This window comes from Piliocolobus tephrosceles, chromosome 16 (genome assembly GCF_002776525.5).
Source record: "Piliocolobus tephrosceles isolate RC106 chromosome 16, ASM277652v3, whole genome shotgun sequence".
Taxonomy (NCBI): Eukaryota; Metazoa; Chordata; class Mammalia; order Primates; family Cercopithecidae; genus Piliocolobus; species Piliocolobus tephrosceles.
The window spans coordinates 60,786,185-60,804,194 of record NC_045449.1 but is presented as its reverse complement, the minus strand read 5'-3'; the positions used below and the strand labels follow the sequence as shown (position 1 = coordinate 60,804,194).

Below are 18,010 nucleotides of genomic sequence, written 5' to 3'. Positions count from 1 at the left end.
TTTTTTGAGACGGAGTCTTACTCTGTCGCCCAGGCTGGAGTGCAATCCAGCCTGGGGCGATCTTGACTTACTGTAGCCTCTGCCTCCCGGGTTCAGGCGATTCTCCTGCCTCAGCCTCCCAACTAGCTGGGACTACAGGCAAGCGCCACCATGCCCGGTAATTGTGTGTGTGTGTGTGTGTGTGTGTGTGTGTGTGTGTGTGTGTATGTGTGTATGTGTGTGTTTTAGTAGGACAGGGTTTCGCCACATTGGCCAGGCTGGTCTCAAACTCCTGACCTCAAGGGATCCGCCTGCCTTGGCCTGCCAAAGTGCTGGGATTACAGACCTGAGCACTGTGTCTAGCCTGCTACATTATTATTTTGTTAATGAGCTACCAAACACTGTATATTTTATGTAAACTAAGTAAATTTACTATTCTATGGTTTCTTGCTAAGTCAAAATACAAAATACAGTGACTGGAGGATTGTATCCTGTATTGAACCATGCAGAATGCCGAGTTATACTTGTAGACATGCCACTATCTTTTTACTCCATAGATCCCAGTTTGCTTTTTTTATTTAGTATACTACACAGCACCCATCGTGCTGATGTATATTGTCTAGTGTGCTTCCAGCTTTACAATATAGGATTACCCTAGATTATGGTTATTATTTTTCTATTAGTTTCCTATTGCTACTGTAATGAATAAGCACAAACATAGTGACTTAACACAAGTAGATTACTTGACAATTTTATGAGTCGGATGTCTGAACTGGCTTGGTTGGTTTCTTTGCTCTGGGCTTCTCAGGGCCAGCATCAAGGTATTAGCTTTCTGGGTCCTTATCTGGAAGCTCTGGAAAGAATCTGCTTCCAAGATCATGCAGGTTGTTGGTAGAATCCAATTCCCTGTGGTTATAATACTGATGTTCTTGTTTCCTTGGTGACTGTCAGCTGGGAATCATTCTTAACTTCTAGAGGCTTCTTACCAGTTCTCAACTGTGTCCCCTACATCTCAGAGCCAGCACTGGTACATTGAATCCTCCTTTCCCTGGGAATCTCTCTTACGTCCTCTTCCACTGCATCTCCCTTATTCCAGCCAGAGAAATTTCTCTGCTTTTAGGACTCGTGGGATTAGATTGGGCTCACCCACATAATCCAGGATAATCTCCCTATTTTAAATCTATAACTTTAATTAATATTCACAGAGTCCCTTTTGCCACATAACATATTCACAGGATCCAGGGATTAGGATGTGGGCCTCTTTACAGGGGCCATTCTGCCTGCCACACTCTGATTAAATTGCTGTGTTTCTTCTACATGCTAAGCAGTTGTCCTTGGTTGTTGAGTCATTAGCAAATTAGTGATAGGTCTGGAGGATAAGAAATCTAAATGGTTTGTCAGCCTTTTGAAACTGTCTTATCTGCTGTTTGTGTCACTGGCCCTCCTTTCTTCTGTCAGTGTGTGTGCTACTGGCGTTCTTGTCTCTTCTAATTGCTCCTGCTTCTCATCTTCTACTTCTGCCATCTTGATGTTTGCCTTTTTCTCCTTTTTTCTATATGCTTTTCTTATGACGTCTCTATATATTTTTATATATATATATATAGTTGGTGCCAGTCACTGTGAACATTTTTTCTCTTGAGGTTAATGGACCAACTGTGATTTTTTTGGGGATCTTTTTCTGACTTCATGAGGCTTTTTTATGACTTTGTGACTTCAGCTGCCCTTCCTCACTCGTAACCAATTGACCTTAAACCTTCTGTGTTTACTGCTGATCTGAGTATTTGCTCTTTCCAACAGTTAGATAGGTAGGTAAATCAAACATCCTTGTGTTTTTGCTTTGGTCAAGAATGAATTTTTCTTCCTGCTGTAGACCTAATCTCCTCTTTAGTTTTCAGGTATAATTTACAAATTTACAAATCTGTGTGTGTCTAAAGGTAAGTTGTATAATGTTCTACTTTTCCTCAGTTGGCTTGATATGTGTTACTTTTAGCCCATGGGAAGAGAGAATTTTTTTTTTTAATCCAGAAATTCAGAACCATTGTCTCTTCAAATATTGTTTCTGCCCAAATGTCATCATTTTTAATGGTAGACTAAATATACCATTATGTGAATTTGCTATTGCTTATTTAACAAATCCTGCACTGATGGGCATGTAGATTGTTAACATTTATTATGCATGTAAACCAAGCTCTCTGTGCCCAAATTTATGATTACTTCATTTGGATAAATTTCTGGAAGTGTGGTTACTGGGTTAACATATGTACATTTTTGATACTGTTGATACGTATTGCCATATTGCTGTCTAGCAGTTAGCTAGATTATCTCACAAGCAAATGATGACAGTTCCCCTTTTCCTGTTTTTGTTTTTTTAAGTAAATTTTATACTTTAATATACCATGAATTATACTCAAAATATCATAAATCCTAAGCCATATTCGCATTCTTTTTACTGTTTTAAAGGTTCTCATCCTCAAGAATTGAAGACTCACATTTTTACTTTGAAAAACAACTTCTTTGTTTTGTAATTTGTTAGAAAGTGTATAGAGAAATTGCAGTTCTGTTCCTTGAAAGGAATAGAATTTAAGTCATGTTGATTGCATATTTCATTTTAATGAAAAATATTCATAAAAAAGGAATTTTAGATACCCTTGATTTGAAACTGAGAAAACTTGAGGCCCAGCCATATTATTTGAGATGGCTGTGACCTAATGTTTAAAAAGAAAATTGGCTCAAAGCAGTCTAATGGTTATTAATTATAGACTTACAGTTTTAAAATTTTAATTATTGATGTATACATTAATTTACTTATGATTAGGAAAATGGTTATTGTTTTCTAATATTAAACGTGCTTAAATTATTATAAATTTGTGTTTTTCTTTAAAGGGGAAAAGTCTTCATCATACCCAGAATGATCACTTCCAGAATGATGGAATTGGTAAGTGGAAAAATTACCTTACGAAAACTTGCTTTTATAATGTAAGAGATTTTCCCCAGATTTCACCACAAGAAAGAGGAGAATGGGGAGACGGTTTCTCTCTCTTTCTGTCTCTCTCTCTCTGACAGACACACACATGCACACGCACACACGCAGTCACTTTGGAACCTCTCTTAATTCTTTTATTCAACACTTAGGGTTTTATCAGTGCATTGATATGTTATTTCTGAAAAGGGGTGATTTTGTAGGTGTTCATGTACATATCCAGAGGTTTTGAGGAAAAACATTTAAGCCTTTTATGCAACATAAGTTTTCAGAAAATAATTATATTCTACACATGTCAGGTCATAAAATTTTCAAGGTAAAAAATTTACTTAAATGATTTTAAATATTGCATAGTTGTACTTTTAAAATAATAATTCCTTAACTTTCATATTGCATGTGGTTCTGTTACAATTGCCAGTCAAAACTTTATTCTGAAGAGTTGTATACTTTTTTAGACAGAAGACTGTTTACTAGGAATGTGTGCATAGCTTTCTCTCTTGAAAGACACATCCTGAGTTCCTCAGAAAATATTTGAAATTATGCTAGTTTATACAAGGAATGCTTTGTATAATTCAAGTTAATTTTAGGAAGCATTATAAAAGTTTCTTTTTTCTTTTTTGTAATATGCTTTACTTTTCCACACTGATAATTCTTTGATGATAAGATATCTTAGGCAAATCTGGGAAACATATTTTGCTGCTGAATGATTTAAATTATTTTTTCTAGATGACTATGTACAGCTATTGAGTGCATCCTTTTTCTGTTTATTTTTCAGTTCAGCCCAATCCTTCCGTACTCATTGGCAATCCTATTAGAGCATATACTCCTCCACCCCCTCTTGGACCTCACCCAAATTTGGGAAAATCTCCAAGCCCTGTTCAAAGAATAGATCCTCACACTGGGACAAGTATTCTTTATGTACCTGCTGTCTATGGAGGGAATGTAGTTATGTCGGTGCCTTTACCTGTAAGTGGACATTCGAAATTCTATTGAATCAAGTAAAATAGGCTTCACTAAAATGGTGCTAATTCCAAATAGTATTCTACCAACTTCTTTTTTTAAAAAAATTTTCAGTGCTCCTAAGCTTCTTTTAAAGCAAATGTTGCCTCTAACCTTCAAATTGTGAATTGTTGCTTACAATTCGTTATTAGGTTACTAGTGACTATGGAGAAATTATATTTCAACTTAGAAACCTTGTAATTTTTTGTTTTGTTTTTTTGAGATGGAGTTTTGTTCTTGTTGCTCAGGTTGGAGTGCAATGGTGCAATCTTGACTCACTGCAACCTTCGCCTCCTGGGTTCAAGCGATTCTCCTGCCTCAGCCTCCTAGGTAGCTGGGATTACAGGCATGCACCATCATGCCTGGCTAATTTTTTGTATTGGTACAGACAGGGTTTCACCATGTTGGTCAGGCTGGTCTCAAACTCCTGATCTCAGTTAGTAATCCACCCGCCTTGGCCTCCCAAAGTGCTGGGATTACAAGCATGAGCCATTGCGCCCGGCCACCTTTGTAATCTTTTAAAATATTTCATTGAAGAAAATTGAGCTAAAAGTTAATGGAGCTAATGAATTGGTCTCGTTTTGTAAAGTGGTGTTTTCATTTTATCTTTTTATTTTTGTATAAGTCAAAAACTGTTCCCAAGAAATATAGGACACAGAGAGGCTTGGATTAGTATAGTTCACTTGGATCTAAATTGATTTGAGAAATTCCACATCTTATAAAATCTTAATTACTACTTAAAAACATTATTCCTTGTAAGACTATAGATTTTTAGAGGCCTTCTGTCTTGTATATAAATCCATTTTCACTTTCTTTAGAATTTTTGAATATTTTGTTAATTTGCTGATGTGAGTATTTTCAATTTAGGAGTTTTAGCCTAGGAAACAATTTATTTCATTTAAGGCAAGCACTGTAATTTCGGGCTGAGATGATCATTGCCAGAGGTTTTTGGCAACACTCCAGAATGGGAAAATGCTTAGCTGCAAACATTTCTCACCATGTTGGTCAGGATAGTTCACAATCTGACAGCCAAGGAGAATGACTGTAAATGAGAAATATGTAATTCATGCCCACTCCCCATAGACGTCAGACTTTGGATTTTAGCAGAGTTATTTCTCCAGACAGCCTGGCAACATTGTACATGATCTGCTCTAAATAGTAAGTCCCTTAGGATTTATAATTCACTTTACTAGGTTAAAGAGGCTTCTATTTTGTAAGATTTCTGAGAGTTTACATTTAACAGTTATAATAAACTAATAGGAGCAGTAGCTAAGATGTCATTGTATTTATTCCTTTTATGTTAATATGCAGAGATTATATATCTAGACACACTTAAACAAGTTTTCTGTTTTTGTATTTTAAGATAGAGTTGAATTAAAAGCACAGATTAAAAAGTAATGACCCATTTGAATTTTACCTATAATAGATGAACATTAAATGATGTGGTTACTCATCTTAAGTTGGAATACCAAAGTTTTTGAGTTGAGACTCCTTAGGCTAAGTTCTTCCTTAACTTTTCCCCTGTCTATTAAACTATGTTTCTATGCAATTATGACTTTATAAGATAATTTTTGTGGTAATCTGACATGTATACATTCCTATGGAGGAGAAATAAGTAAATACTATAAAATGATTTAATGCCTCAAGGAATAGTTACCAATTTTAAACCCTCAGTTTCTTCCTAATCTGAAAAATGATCTGTTTTCCATTACATACTAAAGGTTCAGGGAGCTGTTTTTTAGCCAGTTAAGACACAGTTGTTACTATTAGCATCAACTTTGTAGTTATATATTTTGAAAAAATTAACATCTGTGTGTGTGTGTGCACGTATGTATGTCTTTGTATGTTTGCTCTTTCCTAATCAGCAGCACTCTAGTAGTTTGTCTTCCAAAATATACTTAATGCATGTATTTTATTTTTCAATAACCTAGGTACCATGGACAGGATACCAGGGTAGGTTTGCAGTTGATCCTCGAATTATTACACATCAGGCAGCAATGGCCTATAACATGAACCTATTACAGACACATGGACGAGGATCTCCTATTCCTTATGGTCTTGGACATCACCCACCTGTCAGCATAGGCCAGCCACAAAATCAGCATCAGGAGAAGGATCAACATGAGCAAAATCGGAATGGTAAGTTGTATTTCGTTGTTCTCCTGTTCCTAAACTGATGACATGTAAAGTTTTAGCCACATAGAAAGTTCCTTTAATAGTATGATTGTTAACTTTCTCATGGATTATAGAACTCTTTGAGAGAGAATCTACCAGCACTTTGGGAGGCTGAGGCGGGCAGATAACGAGGTCAGGAGACTAAGACCATCCTGGCTAACACGGTGAAACCCCATCTCTACTAAAAATACAAAAAAATTAGCTGGGCATGGTGGCGGGCGCCTGTAGTCCCAGCTGCTCGGGAGACTGAGGCAGGAGAATGGTGTGAACCCGGGTGGTGGAGCTTGCAGTGAGCCAAGATCGCACCACTGCACTCCAGCCTGGGCGACAGAGCAAGTCTCAAAAAAGGAAAAAAAAAGAAAAGAGAGAGAATCTAATATATAAACTTTGGATCCACTCTCCAGAAGATACAAATTATGTACACAGATACAAAATTGAGATGTAACCTCAGAGTGTCCTTTAGGTTAAATCCTACCACTTAAGATTGGTGTCACTGAGTTTCTGAAAAAAAATATTAAATTTGAATATTTAGAGTACTTTAAAGTGGTAGTCATTTAAAATTGAGATGGAAGGTCTTCCTGTTAAACATTTTTGTTAACTCGAAATATTTTTGTGGTATACTACGCATTAATGTGGGATTGTTGGTAAAAGGTTATTTTTACTACAAATCTGCTAGAATTTCAAGGAAAACTTACCATATTTTTAATTCAAGTTTATTGAGGTATGAGTTAAATACAGTAAAATTCATCCTTTTAAAACATACATTGATGAGTTTTAACAAATATCCAGAGTTGTTAACTTCCACCAAAATCAAGATACAAGATATTTACATATTTACAAAAAGCTTCTTCCCACCCTTTGCAGTCCCATCCTCCAACCCCCAGCCCTGAGCAACCGCTGATCTGACTTTTGTCCCATACTCTCTAGTATGTCATAAAAATGGAATTCCATAATATATAATTTTTTGTGTGCAGCATTGTTCACTTAGCTTAATGCTTTTGCTATTTCCCCAGATTATATGTTTCAGTTGTTTGTTCCTTTTTACTGTTAGTATTCAGTTGTATGGATGTACTGCAATATGTTTATTCATCCCTCAGTTGATGCACATATTAGTTGTGTCTAATTTTTGGCCCTTATGACTAGAGCTGCTGTGAACATATGTGTGAACATGTGTTTTTATTTCCCTTGGGTAAATACGTAGGAGTGAGATTGCTGGGCATATTATAAATATATATTTAACTTTATAAGAAACTGCCATATTATTTTTCAAAAGTAGCTGAACCATTTTTCATTTCTACTAGTAATGTATGAGATTTCCAGTTGTCCCATATTCTCATTTGCACGTGCTATGGTCAGTCTTTTTTTAAAATTGTACTCTTGTTAGTGGATGTCTAATCATATCTCATTGTAGTATTGATTTTACATGTTTGCATGTCCCTAATAATGGGTGATGTTGAGTATCTTTTTATTGTGCTTATTTGCCATGTGTGTATCTTGTTTGATGAAACCTCTATTTATATCTATTTATATTGCCCACTTTTTTATTGGGTTGGTTGTCTTCAGTTTTAAGAGTTCTTTATGCATTCTGTTTACTAATCTTTAATGAGATATATATTTAGAAAATATTTTCTCCCAGGATATGGCTTGCGCTTTTTTTTTTTTTTTTTTTGCCTTTTAAAGACAGAGTCTTGCTATGTTGCCCAGTCTGACCTTGAATTCCTGGGCTCAAGCAATTCTCTCACCTCAGCCTCCTGAATATCTGGGACTATAGGCACATGCCACTGTGTCTAGCTTTCATTTTCTTAACAGTATCTTTCAAAGAGCAGCAGCTTTTATTTTTGAAGTCCATTGTATCCATTTTTTCTTCTGTGGATCATGTTTTGGGTGTTGTATCTTAAATATATCTAACCCAAGATCTTCTTTTATATTTTCTTCTAGAAGTTTTATAGTTTTTAGCTTTTACATTAATTAGGTCCATTTTGAGTTAAATTTTATATATAGTGTAAGGGTAAGGACTGAGATTTTGTTGTTGTTATTTTGTTTTGGTTTTGCATGTGTATGTTCAGTGATTCCAGCACTATTTGTTGAAAATTCTGTCCTTCCTTCATTGAACTGCCTTGGAACCTTTGTTGAAAATCATTTGATCCTATATGTGGATCCTTTTTATTAATGCATATGTTTATGTTTACACCAAATATGCTGTCTTGATTATTACAGCTTTGTAAAAGTCTTTAAATCAGGTGTAAATCCTCCAACGTTGTTCTTTTTCAAAATTGTCTATTCCAGGTCTTTTGCATTTCTATATATTTTAGAATCAGCTTGTCAATTCCTACTAAAAAGCTTTCTGGGATTTGGATTGGCATTATGTTTAATCTTTAGGTCACTTTGGGGAGAATTAACATCTTAACATACTGATTCTTCTAATCTTTGAACAGAGTATATGTCTCTCCATTTTTTTCTGTTAGGTCTTTATTTTTTTTTTCAGCATTAAAAAACGTTTTCAGGCTGAGCACAGTGGCTCATGCCTGTAATTCCAGCATTTGGGAGGCAAAGGTGGGCGGATTACCTGAAATCAGGAGTTAGAGACCAGGCGTGGCCAACATGGAGAAACCCTGTCTGTACTAAAAATATAAAAATGATCCGGGCATGGTGGTGCACGCCTGTAATCCCAGGTACTTGAGAGGCTGAGGCAGGAGAATCGCTTGAACCTGGGAGCCAGAGGTTGCAGTGAGCCGAGATCGTGCCACTGCACTCCAGCCTGGGTGACAGAGCAAGACTCTGTCTCAAAAAAAAAAGGGTTTCAGTATATACAGTCTTTGCACATATTTTGTTAAAGTGAAAGCTTAAATGAATATAAGTATTTAATTTATAATTTTCTTCTTCAGCAATGCGTTCCACAGATACCAGTATGTTGTATTTTTATTTTCATTTAGTTCAGTATATTTCCTAATTTTTCTTGAAATCCTACCCATGGATTATTTAGAAAGGTGTTTTAGTTGCTGATTATTGGTGATTTTCTAGAAATTTTTCTGTTACTGATTTGTACTTTAATTCCATTGTGTTAAGAGAACATATTTTGTATGACTTGAATGCTTTTGAATGAGATTTGTTTCACAGCCCAGAATGTGGTTTATTTTGGTAAATGTTCAGTGTGTACTTGAATAGATTGCTCTGTAAATGTTAATCGGGGGCCGGGCATGGTGACTCATGCCTGTAATCCCAGCCCTTTGGGAGGCTGAGGTGGGCGGATCACCTGAGGTCAGGAATTTGAGACCAGCCTGGCTAACATGGTGAAACCCATCTCTACTAAAAATACAATATTAGTCGGATGTGGTGGCGCACGTCTGTAATCCCAGCTACTCGGGAGGCTGAGGCAGAAGAATTGCTTGAACCCAGGAGGTGGAGATTGCAGTGAGCCAAGATCGTGCCATTGCCTCCAGCCTGGGCAACAAGAGCGAAACTCTGTTTGAAAAAAGAAAAAAAAATGTTAATCAGGTCAAGTTGGTTGGTAGAGTTGTTCAGGTCCATTGTATCCTTGCTGATTCCATACTCTTTCCATCAATTACTGAGGAGGGATATTGAAATCTCCCAATATAATTACTATTTGTCTGATTTTCAATTTTCAGGTTTCTAAGTTCTATCAGTTCTGAATGAATTTTGAAGTTCTATTATTAGAAGATAAATGTTTAGGATTGTGTGCTCTTGATTAACTCATTTATCATTGTGGAATGACCTTCTTTGTCCCTGAAAATATTCTCTGGTTTGAGATCTACTTTGTGTAATATCAGTGTAGCCTCTTCAGCTTTCTCTTATCAAGTGATAGCATGGTGTGTGTGTGTGTGTGTATGTGTATGTATATTTTTACCTTTTAATCTGTTTGTGTCTTTATATTTAATGTTTGTTTATTTTAGATAACATATAGGTGGCTCTTGATTTTTTTAAATCTAATGTGACAATCTCTGCCTTTTAATTGGGGTATTTAGACCATTTACATTTAGTGTGATTGTTGATATAGTTAAATTTGATTCTGTCATCTTGCTATTTGTTTTCAATTTGTCCAATTGATTTTTCCCCCTTCTCCTTTTATTCCGCCCTCTTCTGGATTGGGAGAGTATTTTTTTTTTTTTTTTTAATGACTCCTTTTTGTCTCCATTGGCTTAACAGTGACAACTCTTTGTTTTATTATTTTGCTAGTTGCTTTAGGGTTTATAGTATAAATCTTTAATCTTCACAGACTACTTTCCAATTTGTATTTTACCACTTCATTTACAGTAAAGGAAGCTTAAAGTATGCTGTTTTTTCTCTCCTGGCCTGCATGCTATTGTTATCATGTATTTTACCTTTACATATAAGTCCCCAAAACATTATTGTTATCTTTGTCTAAACAACCAAGTAAAAGAGTTTTAAATCATAAGAAAAATAATCTTAAGTATTTAACCATGTGTTACCATTTCTAGTAATTTTTCTTTCTGTATATTGATGTTTCCAGCTGATACAAGTTTTCTTCTGCCTGAAAGACTTCTAGTGCATTTCTTACAGTGCAGGTCTGCTGATGATGAGTTCTTTCAGCTTTTGTATGCCTGAACATGCCTTTATTTCGCTTTCATTTTTAAAAGATGTTTTTGTAAGGTGGAGAATTCTTGGTTGGCAGTTTTTATCATTTGGTACTTTAATGGTGGTGTTCTACCATTTTCTCACTTGCTTTTTTTCCAGTGAGAAATCTGATGCCATCGTTATTCTTGTTTTTCTGTATGTAACAAGTCTTTTTCTCCCTAGCTGCTTTATAGATTTTCTTTTTATACTGGTTTTATCAGTTTGATTATGACATGCCTTGATGTAGTTTTCTTCCTGTTTCTTGCGTTCAAGGTTTGTTGAGTTTCTCAGATCTCTGAGTTTATAGTTTTTATCAAGTTTGTAAATTTTTAACCTTTATATCTTTTCGGATATTTTTTTCTGTGTTGCGCCTACCACTGTTCTGCAGAGATTCTAATTACCCATATATTGGGATCCTTAAAGTTTTTACACAGTTTATGGGTGCTACTTTTTAAAAAAAATTTTTCTCTTTATGTTTCATTTTGGATAATTTCTATTCCTGTGCCTTCAAATTTGCCAGATTTTTCTTCTGTAGTGTCTGTTCTGCTGGTAATTCCATTCAGTGTATTCTTCGTCTCAGATACTGTAGTTTTCATTTCTTGAAGCTTAATGGTAAGGTAATTCTGGAGTGATAATTCATTTTACGAAGTTCCAGTGGCATTCTAAAAAGAATGTTTCTGAGTAAGAACCTAAATCAAGGATTCCTTCAAGGAACTTAAACTATCCAGTGGTTAATTCTTTTGTAAATTAAAACCCTTTCCCATGTATGAATTGTCTATAAACTGTGCTTTTTTAAAACCTTGATTTTGCCTCCTCTACTATTTATCACCCACTTATACTCAGTTTGATATCTATTACTTTTAAACAGTATAACTACATTCCTTTCTGAATGTCTTTATTACGTTTAGATTCCTTTACTAAATTGGATTGAGGCGTTACTTAGATTTTTGCTTAATTGCATTTATAAGTGACCAAAGCATTGAACCTTTATAAATAGGCAAGAATGCCAAGGCCTTTAATACATCTAGTTTAAGCAAATGAGGCTGTAATTCCTGGAGACTGGGTAGTTTCCTTTGGGATTATTTGATGCTTTGAGGTTATTCCCTTATTAGGCTTTGTCTTGTCAATGAAGTTTGCTTCATTTATAAGTTTTCTTTCTTGCAGAGAAATTATGACTGACAATTTAAGAACAAAACCCAAGTAGTCATCCACTGATCATAATAGGTGAAAAGTGTTTAAAGTATTCTGCCTCTTTCTCTAATATTGGATAAGCCTTGGAAATGTCATATCCACTGGAGAAAACTTATAAGGATTTTTAAATATTTTCTTAGGTAAAAGTGATACAAATAATTCCGGACCTGAAATTAATAAGATTCGAACACCAGAGAAAAAGCCAACAGAACCAAAACAGGTATGCTGCCTAGTGACTGCATTGTCCTAGTGGATTTAGTCTCATTGGTCATCTTGGAATCTTGATGTTTTAAAGAAAAATACCTCCATTTGTACCCTTATCCTTTATGTTTATTTTTTCACAGGGATATAGTGAGCCATATTGCCCTCTCTTTCTTTATCTCTTCTTTGGCTGTGCTATTTCATGTATCAGTATACTTTTCTCAAATTCTATTATTCAGTGATAAAGTTGATTTTAGAGATTTTCTATGATAAGGTAGTAAATGAAGACCGAGCTACAGGTGTGTTATTACAAGTGTGTCATTATCGTGAAGAAGGAAGACTTCTTCCTCGGAGACAGGAAGACTTCCTCAGGTCCCGCACCTTATTCTCTCATCACACCCACTAAGCCCTTAATTCTTTATCTGTCCATTCATCTATTTTCTCTGCTTCTGTGCTTATAAACTACTTAGAGAAAATCAAGTCACTGGTTGAATTAGCGCCACTGGAAGCTCTTGTTTTCTAATCTGAATGGAACCCTCAGGGCTCTCCTTCATTTCTTTCACACATATCTCACTTCCTTTGCCCAGTTGTCTCAGTGACTCTTCTCATGCCTGATTACCTTCCATATTCTGTTATCCTATTGGATGGCTTGTCTCAGACTTACCTCCTGAGGATTTTCTCTTGTTAATTTGTAACCTTAAATTTAGCACTTTTACCATGTCCCTGAGCACTCTTACTTCCTGATCACCAGTCTCAGAGGAAGAGTTCCTTTAAAGATTAATCTTTCCTCTGCCGGGCGTGGTGGCTCAGGCATGGTGGCTCACGCCTATAATGCCGGGCATGGTGGCTCATGCCTATAATCCCAGCACTTTGGGAGGCCAAGGCGGATGGATCACTAGGTCAGGAGATCAAGACTACCCTGGCTAACAAGGTGAAACCCCGTCTCTACTAAAATGCAAAAAAATTAGTTGGGCGTGGTGGCGGGCGCCTGTAGTCCCAGCCACTCAGGAGGCTGAGGCAGGAGAATGGCGTGAACCCAGGAGGCGGAGCTTGCAGTGAGCTGAGATTGTGCCACTGCACTCCAACTTGGGTGACAGAGTGAGACTCTTTCTCAAAAAAAAAAAAAAAAAAAGATTAATCTCTCCTCTTCAGGTACCACATAGACCTTGTCCCTTCTCCTCATTTATCTTTCCATTCTTTCTAGTTGTTGGTTCTTCCCTGTTAGCCTATAGCATATTTAGATCTCTTTTAGCCTAAAGTAAGCAAATTACTTGATAGACTTTTTTAAAAAGATAATTTCTTTAACCTTCATCTCCTTTATAGCTACTGCCTCATTTCTCCTTTCTTCCTCACCTGTTATTTGCTCTTTAACCCACAAAGTCTACATTTCACTGAAACTATTGTGCTCTTACGAACATACTTCAAATGTATTCTTACTTGGCTTTTCTTGGTATTAGGCACTATTTTCTACTTCTGTCTTTGACCGTCTTGTTTCTTTTGTTTTGTTTGACACATTGTTACTTTTCACAGTCTCTCTAACATGACTTCTTTTTTAAAAAGTTCCTGCTCAGCCTCCCCCAACATCTGTCCCTAGTCCTTAAGTTGGGATTTCCCAGAGTTCTGTCCTCGTCCCACCTGTCTTGCATTCTATGGTTTCTTACTATAAACCAGTCCGAACCATAATTTTAAGTATCCATTTCATGATACCGACTTCCAAATCTGTATCTCCAACCTCAGCCTAGTTTTATTTAAGCAGCTATTCTCTTTCTTCATTTACTTATATCACATAAGCATCTCTTTACTCACAGCTTCTATATCTGGAAGGATTCAGTACCTTCTGGAGGGGCTGCAGTACAAATGAAGCAGCCAAGGGAACCTCCTGATAGATAAGCGGGGGCTGCAGTGAAAGCAGAAGTGGTATGTGTTTGGGAAGTGGTGCAGAGAGAGAATGAGGGGCATGTCAAACTGGTGCACCTGCACCAGCAGCACATACAGTCAGAGGCAGCTTTGGGACGAAACCAATCACACGAGTCTTAGATGCTCTCAGAGCAACTGAAGCCAAGATAGCTAAGTGTCTCTCATGTCCTCATTTAAAAATTTCTGTTAGAATTCTCCCTGTTAGAGAGCTAGGTAACCTGAAAACATGTTTCGTTTTCTCTCCCATCCTGATGCTTTGTCTTGGGGCCCAGGAAAAATAAAAGAACTAGTCCTGGCTCTTTCGACTCAGTGCCTCCTCAGTATTAAGAGGAAAATGATAGAGGAGAATCTGATTCTGATAGTAGCAGATGCAGGCTTATTCAGCCCTTACCGTCCTCTACCTTGCTTAGGGAGCCGATTGTAGTATTATAGAGTAGCACAGTCCTGATCTAAATTTCTGAGACACAGACCTAGCTTTCTTTCTATGTCAAGGTCAGAAGTGATAGAGACAATTAAGATAGCAGCTTATTCATAAACAACCTTGACATCTGATTATGACCTCCCTCATGTGACCAGAGTATGCATATCAACAATATCTTCTGGAAAAAAAGTATATCCCAGGTGAATATAATTTTAGTCATTGAAAGGATGGAGATTTATGGAGGAAAATGTTTGTTTGTGAAGAACCTTAATCAGGTTCTGAGACATCTGAAGAGCAGCTATTGCATTCTTGGGAAGACTGAGATAGAATTGTCATGCTTCTCACTTCTTTTTCTAGATAATTTGTGTATACTAAGTAATTTTAAAGGCCTAAAATTGGCCAAATTTAATGGCAATCCATTTGAGCTAGATGATTAGAGATGAGGATGCAATTGGCACACAATTTGCATCGCGACCATTTGTTGCAACAGGTTGGTCACCAAACGTACCCCAACTGCAGTTCAGGAATAAGGTGCTTGTTCTATTTTTTGGGAGTGGTCAGTTCTGTGTCTAATTCAAGAGCCTTGGGTGAGGCAAGTGCTCTGCAATCCTCAGTCACTAGCTCATCAGTGAAACTTGTAAGGAGATTGACGTGCCAAATTTATTTACACTCCAAGCAATGCATGGAGTGTTTTGAGAGAGCTGGAAAAAGAAAATCGTCGCTTTCCATCTTATATTTTATTTTTCACATTGTCATCACTTATGATCAAACTTACATTTCAGAAGGATGACAACACTCCCCAGCTTAAAAACCTTTTGTAGTTACCACAGTTTATGGAATTAAAAACAGTTACTCAAAATTGAATAATTCGGGGTCTCATGTGATTGGGCTCTTGTAGTTTCCTCTGATGTTAAAAAGGGAAAACTAATATATAAACAAGTGAAGTTATAGCTCTGCATACACAAAACTTCCCATGCTCTCCAAATCTGCCAGACTTTTCCTTTCTTCAACCTTTGCATAAACTGTTACCTTTACCTGGAATGTCCTTCCCTCCTCGGAATATTCCACCTCTTTTTGTAAGATTCAACTCAAATGTCTTGACCTCTGTGAAACCTTCCTTAATTTTCTCAGGCACTACAGTTGCATCCTCTTACAGTACCTCTAGTGATATGTTTACATATTGTTATCTTCTACTGGACTCTAGGCCAGGGGTCAGCAACCTTCTTCTGTAAAAAGCCAGACAGTAAATCTTAGCCTTGGGGACCACATGGTCTCTGTTGCAGCTGCTCTGCTCTATCGTTACAGTGCACAAGCAGCTACAGACAATATGTAAACAAATGAATGTGGCTGTGTTCCAAGAAAACCTTATTTACAAAATCTGGTGAGCTGGAAATGGCATTGCAGTGGGGGCATGGTATATAGACCCCTGCACTAGGCTCTTGATGGCTAGGCTGTCTTATTATTGCCTATTTAATTTCCAACACCAGGCACAGTGTATTGGTTGGCCACAATAAATGTTAAAGAAAGAATGTCAATATGTAATGGAAAAATTGACAACCAAACTAGTTATATACAAAAGTGGTGTAGTACTTGTTTGTTCGTTTCAAAGTTGTTTAAATTGAGATGCATGTTTTTATTAACATAGATATTTTTAAGGAAATAGATGTATAAAAACAATAAAACCAGTCTGGGTGCAGTGGCTCACGCCTGTAATCCTAGCACTTTGGGAGGCCGAGGCAGGCAGATCACCTGAGGTCAGGAGTTTGAGACCAGGCCTGGCCAACTTGGTGAAACTCCATCTCTACTAAAAATACAAAAATTAGTTGGGTGTAGTGGCGCATGCCTGTAATCCCAGCTACTTGGGAGGCTGAGGGAGGAGAATTGCTTGAATCCAGGAGGCAGAGATTGCAGTGAGCCACGATGGTGCCACTGCACTCCAGCCTGGGAGACAGAGTGAGACTCTGTCTCCAAGAAAAAAAAAAAAAACCACCATAAAATCAGAAGGAAAACACATTTTAATGATTTATATCAGAATGAAATAAATGACCATCTTTCTAAGGAAGAAAGTGTGAAATTAAAAATAATGCCCCGAAAGGAATTAAAGTAGATATGCTATTAAAATGGCAGTATGTTTTCTTATGACTCACATTTAATATGCTGTTTTTTTTCTGTGTCATCTTTTTAAATTTAAAAAAATTTTCCTTTATTTAATTGTGAGGAAGTAAATAATTGAGCACTCAGCTTTCCTGCTGGAAGATGTCAATGTATCATATCCTTTAGATGTGTTAGGGTTGGGAAAAGGTGGAGAGCAACTGAATTCGAATCTTCTGCAGTTAAAAAAGGCTTCTTATTTTTTTCTAGGTTGATTTGGAATCAAATCCACAGAACAGAAGTCCTGAATCACGTCCTAGTGTTGTTTATCCCAGTACCAAATTTCCTCGCAAAGATAATCTCAACCCAAGACACATAAATCTTCCCCTTTCTGCTCCCCACGCACAGTATGCAATCCCTAATCGCCATTTTCATCCCCTTCCCCAGCTACCAAGACCACCCTTTCCAATTCCACAGCAGCACACCTTGTTAAATCAGCAGCAGAATAATTTGCCTGAACAACCAAATCAGATGCCACCTCAGCCAAATCAGGTAGTCCAGCAGCAAAGTCAGTTGAATCAGCAGCCTCAGCAGCCGCCGCCTCAGCTTTCTCCTGCATATCAGGCAGGACCCAACAATGCTTTTTTTAATAATGCAGTTGCTCATCGGCCACAGTCTCCTCCTGCAGAGGCTGTGATTTCGGAGCAGCAGCCCCCTCCCATGCTGCAAGAAGGCCACAGTCCTCTGAGAGCCATTACACAACCCGGCCCCATTCTTCCTTCGCATCTGAATAGCTTCATTGATGAGAACCCCCCAGGATTACCTATAGGGGAGGCTTTAGGTAAGTTCTATTATCGCCAGATGTGAAAATTCAGAGATTAGTTACTTAAAATGACATGGACTGTATGTACAGTATCATTTTGGGTTAAGATTGAATCATTTCTTCAAATAATGCTAGCAAAAACCCCCCGTTTAGTGTGATAATCAGAAACTAGTTCTAAATGCTGTATGATAGTATCCAGTAGATGTCAGGATCATCATTATGTAAGTTGTCATCATCACCATAACTGATTTCTGGCAAATTTAGAAAACATTTATTTCTTACTAAAACCGAATTTGTAGCTCTTTGTCTTTGTGGAGAAAATATGTTAGTAAAAACTTTAAATAATGAACTTGAAACCCCAAATTCATAAAAAAAATTTTCACAAATATTTTTGCAGATCGTATACATGGGAGTGTCGCTCTGGAAACATTAAGACAGCAGCAGGCACGGTTCCAGCAGTGGAGTGAGCATCATGCCTTTCTCAGTCAGGGCAGCGTTCCATACCCACACCATCACCATCCTCACCTCCAGCATCTTCCTCAGCCGCCCCTGGGATTACATCAGCCGCCAGTGCGGGCAGACTGGAAGCTCACCAGCAGTGCCGAAGATGAAGTGGAGACCACATACTCAAGGTATTCCA

The 18,010-nt window shown here is 37.2% G+C and overlaps 1 protein-coding gene across 4 annotated transcripts in view; it reads left to right on the top strand.

Annotated features, from left to right (window-relative positions):
* HELZ (helicase with zinc finger) overlaps positions 1 to 18,010 on the top strand; it is a 177,272-nt gene that overhangs the window by 122,507 nt on the left and 36,755 nt on the right. For all 4 annotated transcript variants that reach the window (XM_023212003.3, XM_023212004.2, XM_023212005.2 and 1 more), the window contains 6 exons: positions 2,863 to 2,914; positions 3,735 to 3,925; positions 5,890 to 6,097; positions 12,058 to 12,137; positions 16,818 to 17,388; positions 17,768 to 18,002. In XM_023212003.3, the coding sequence (XP_023067771.1) occupies positions 2,863 to 2,914; positions 3,735 to 3,925; positions 5,890 to 6,097; positions 12,058 to 12,137; positions 16,818 to 17,388; positions 17,768 to 18,002 (1,337 nt within the window). The remainder of the gene's footprint in view (positions 1 to 2,862; positions 2,915 to 3,734; positions 3,926 to 5,889; positions 6,098 to 12,057; positions 12,138 to 16,817; positions 17,389 to 17,767; positions 18,003 to 18,010) is intronic.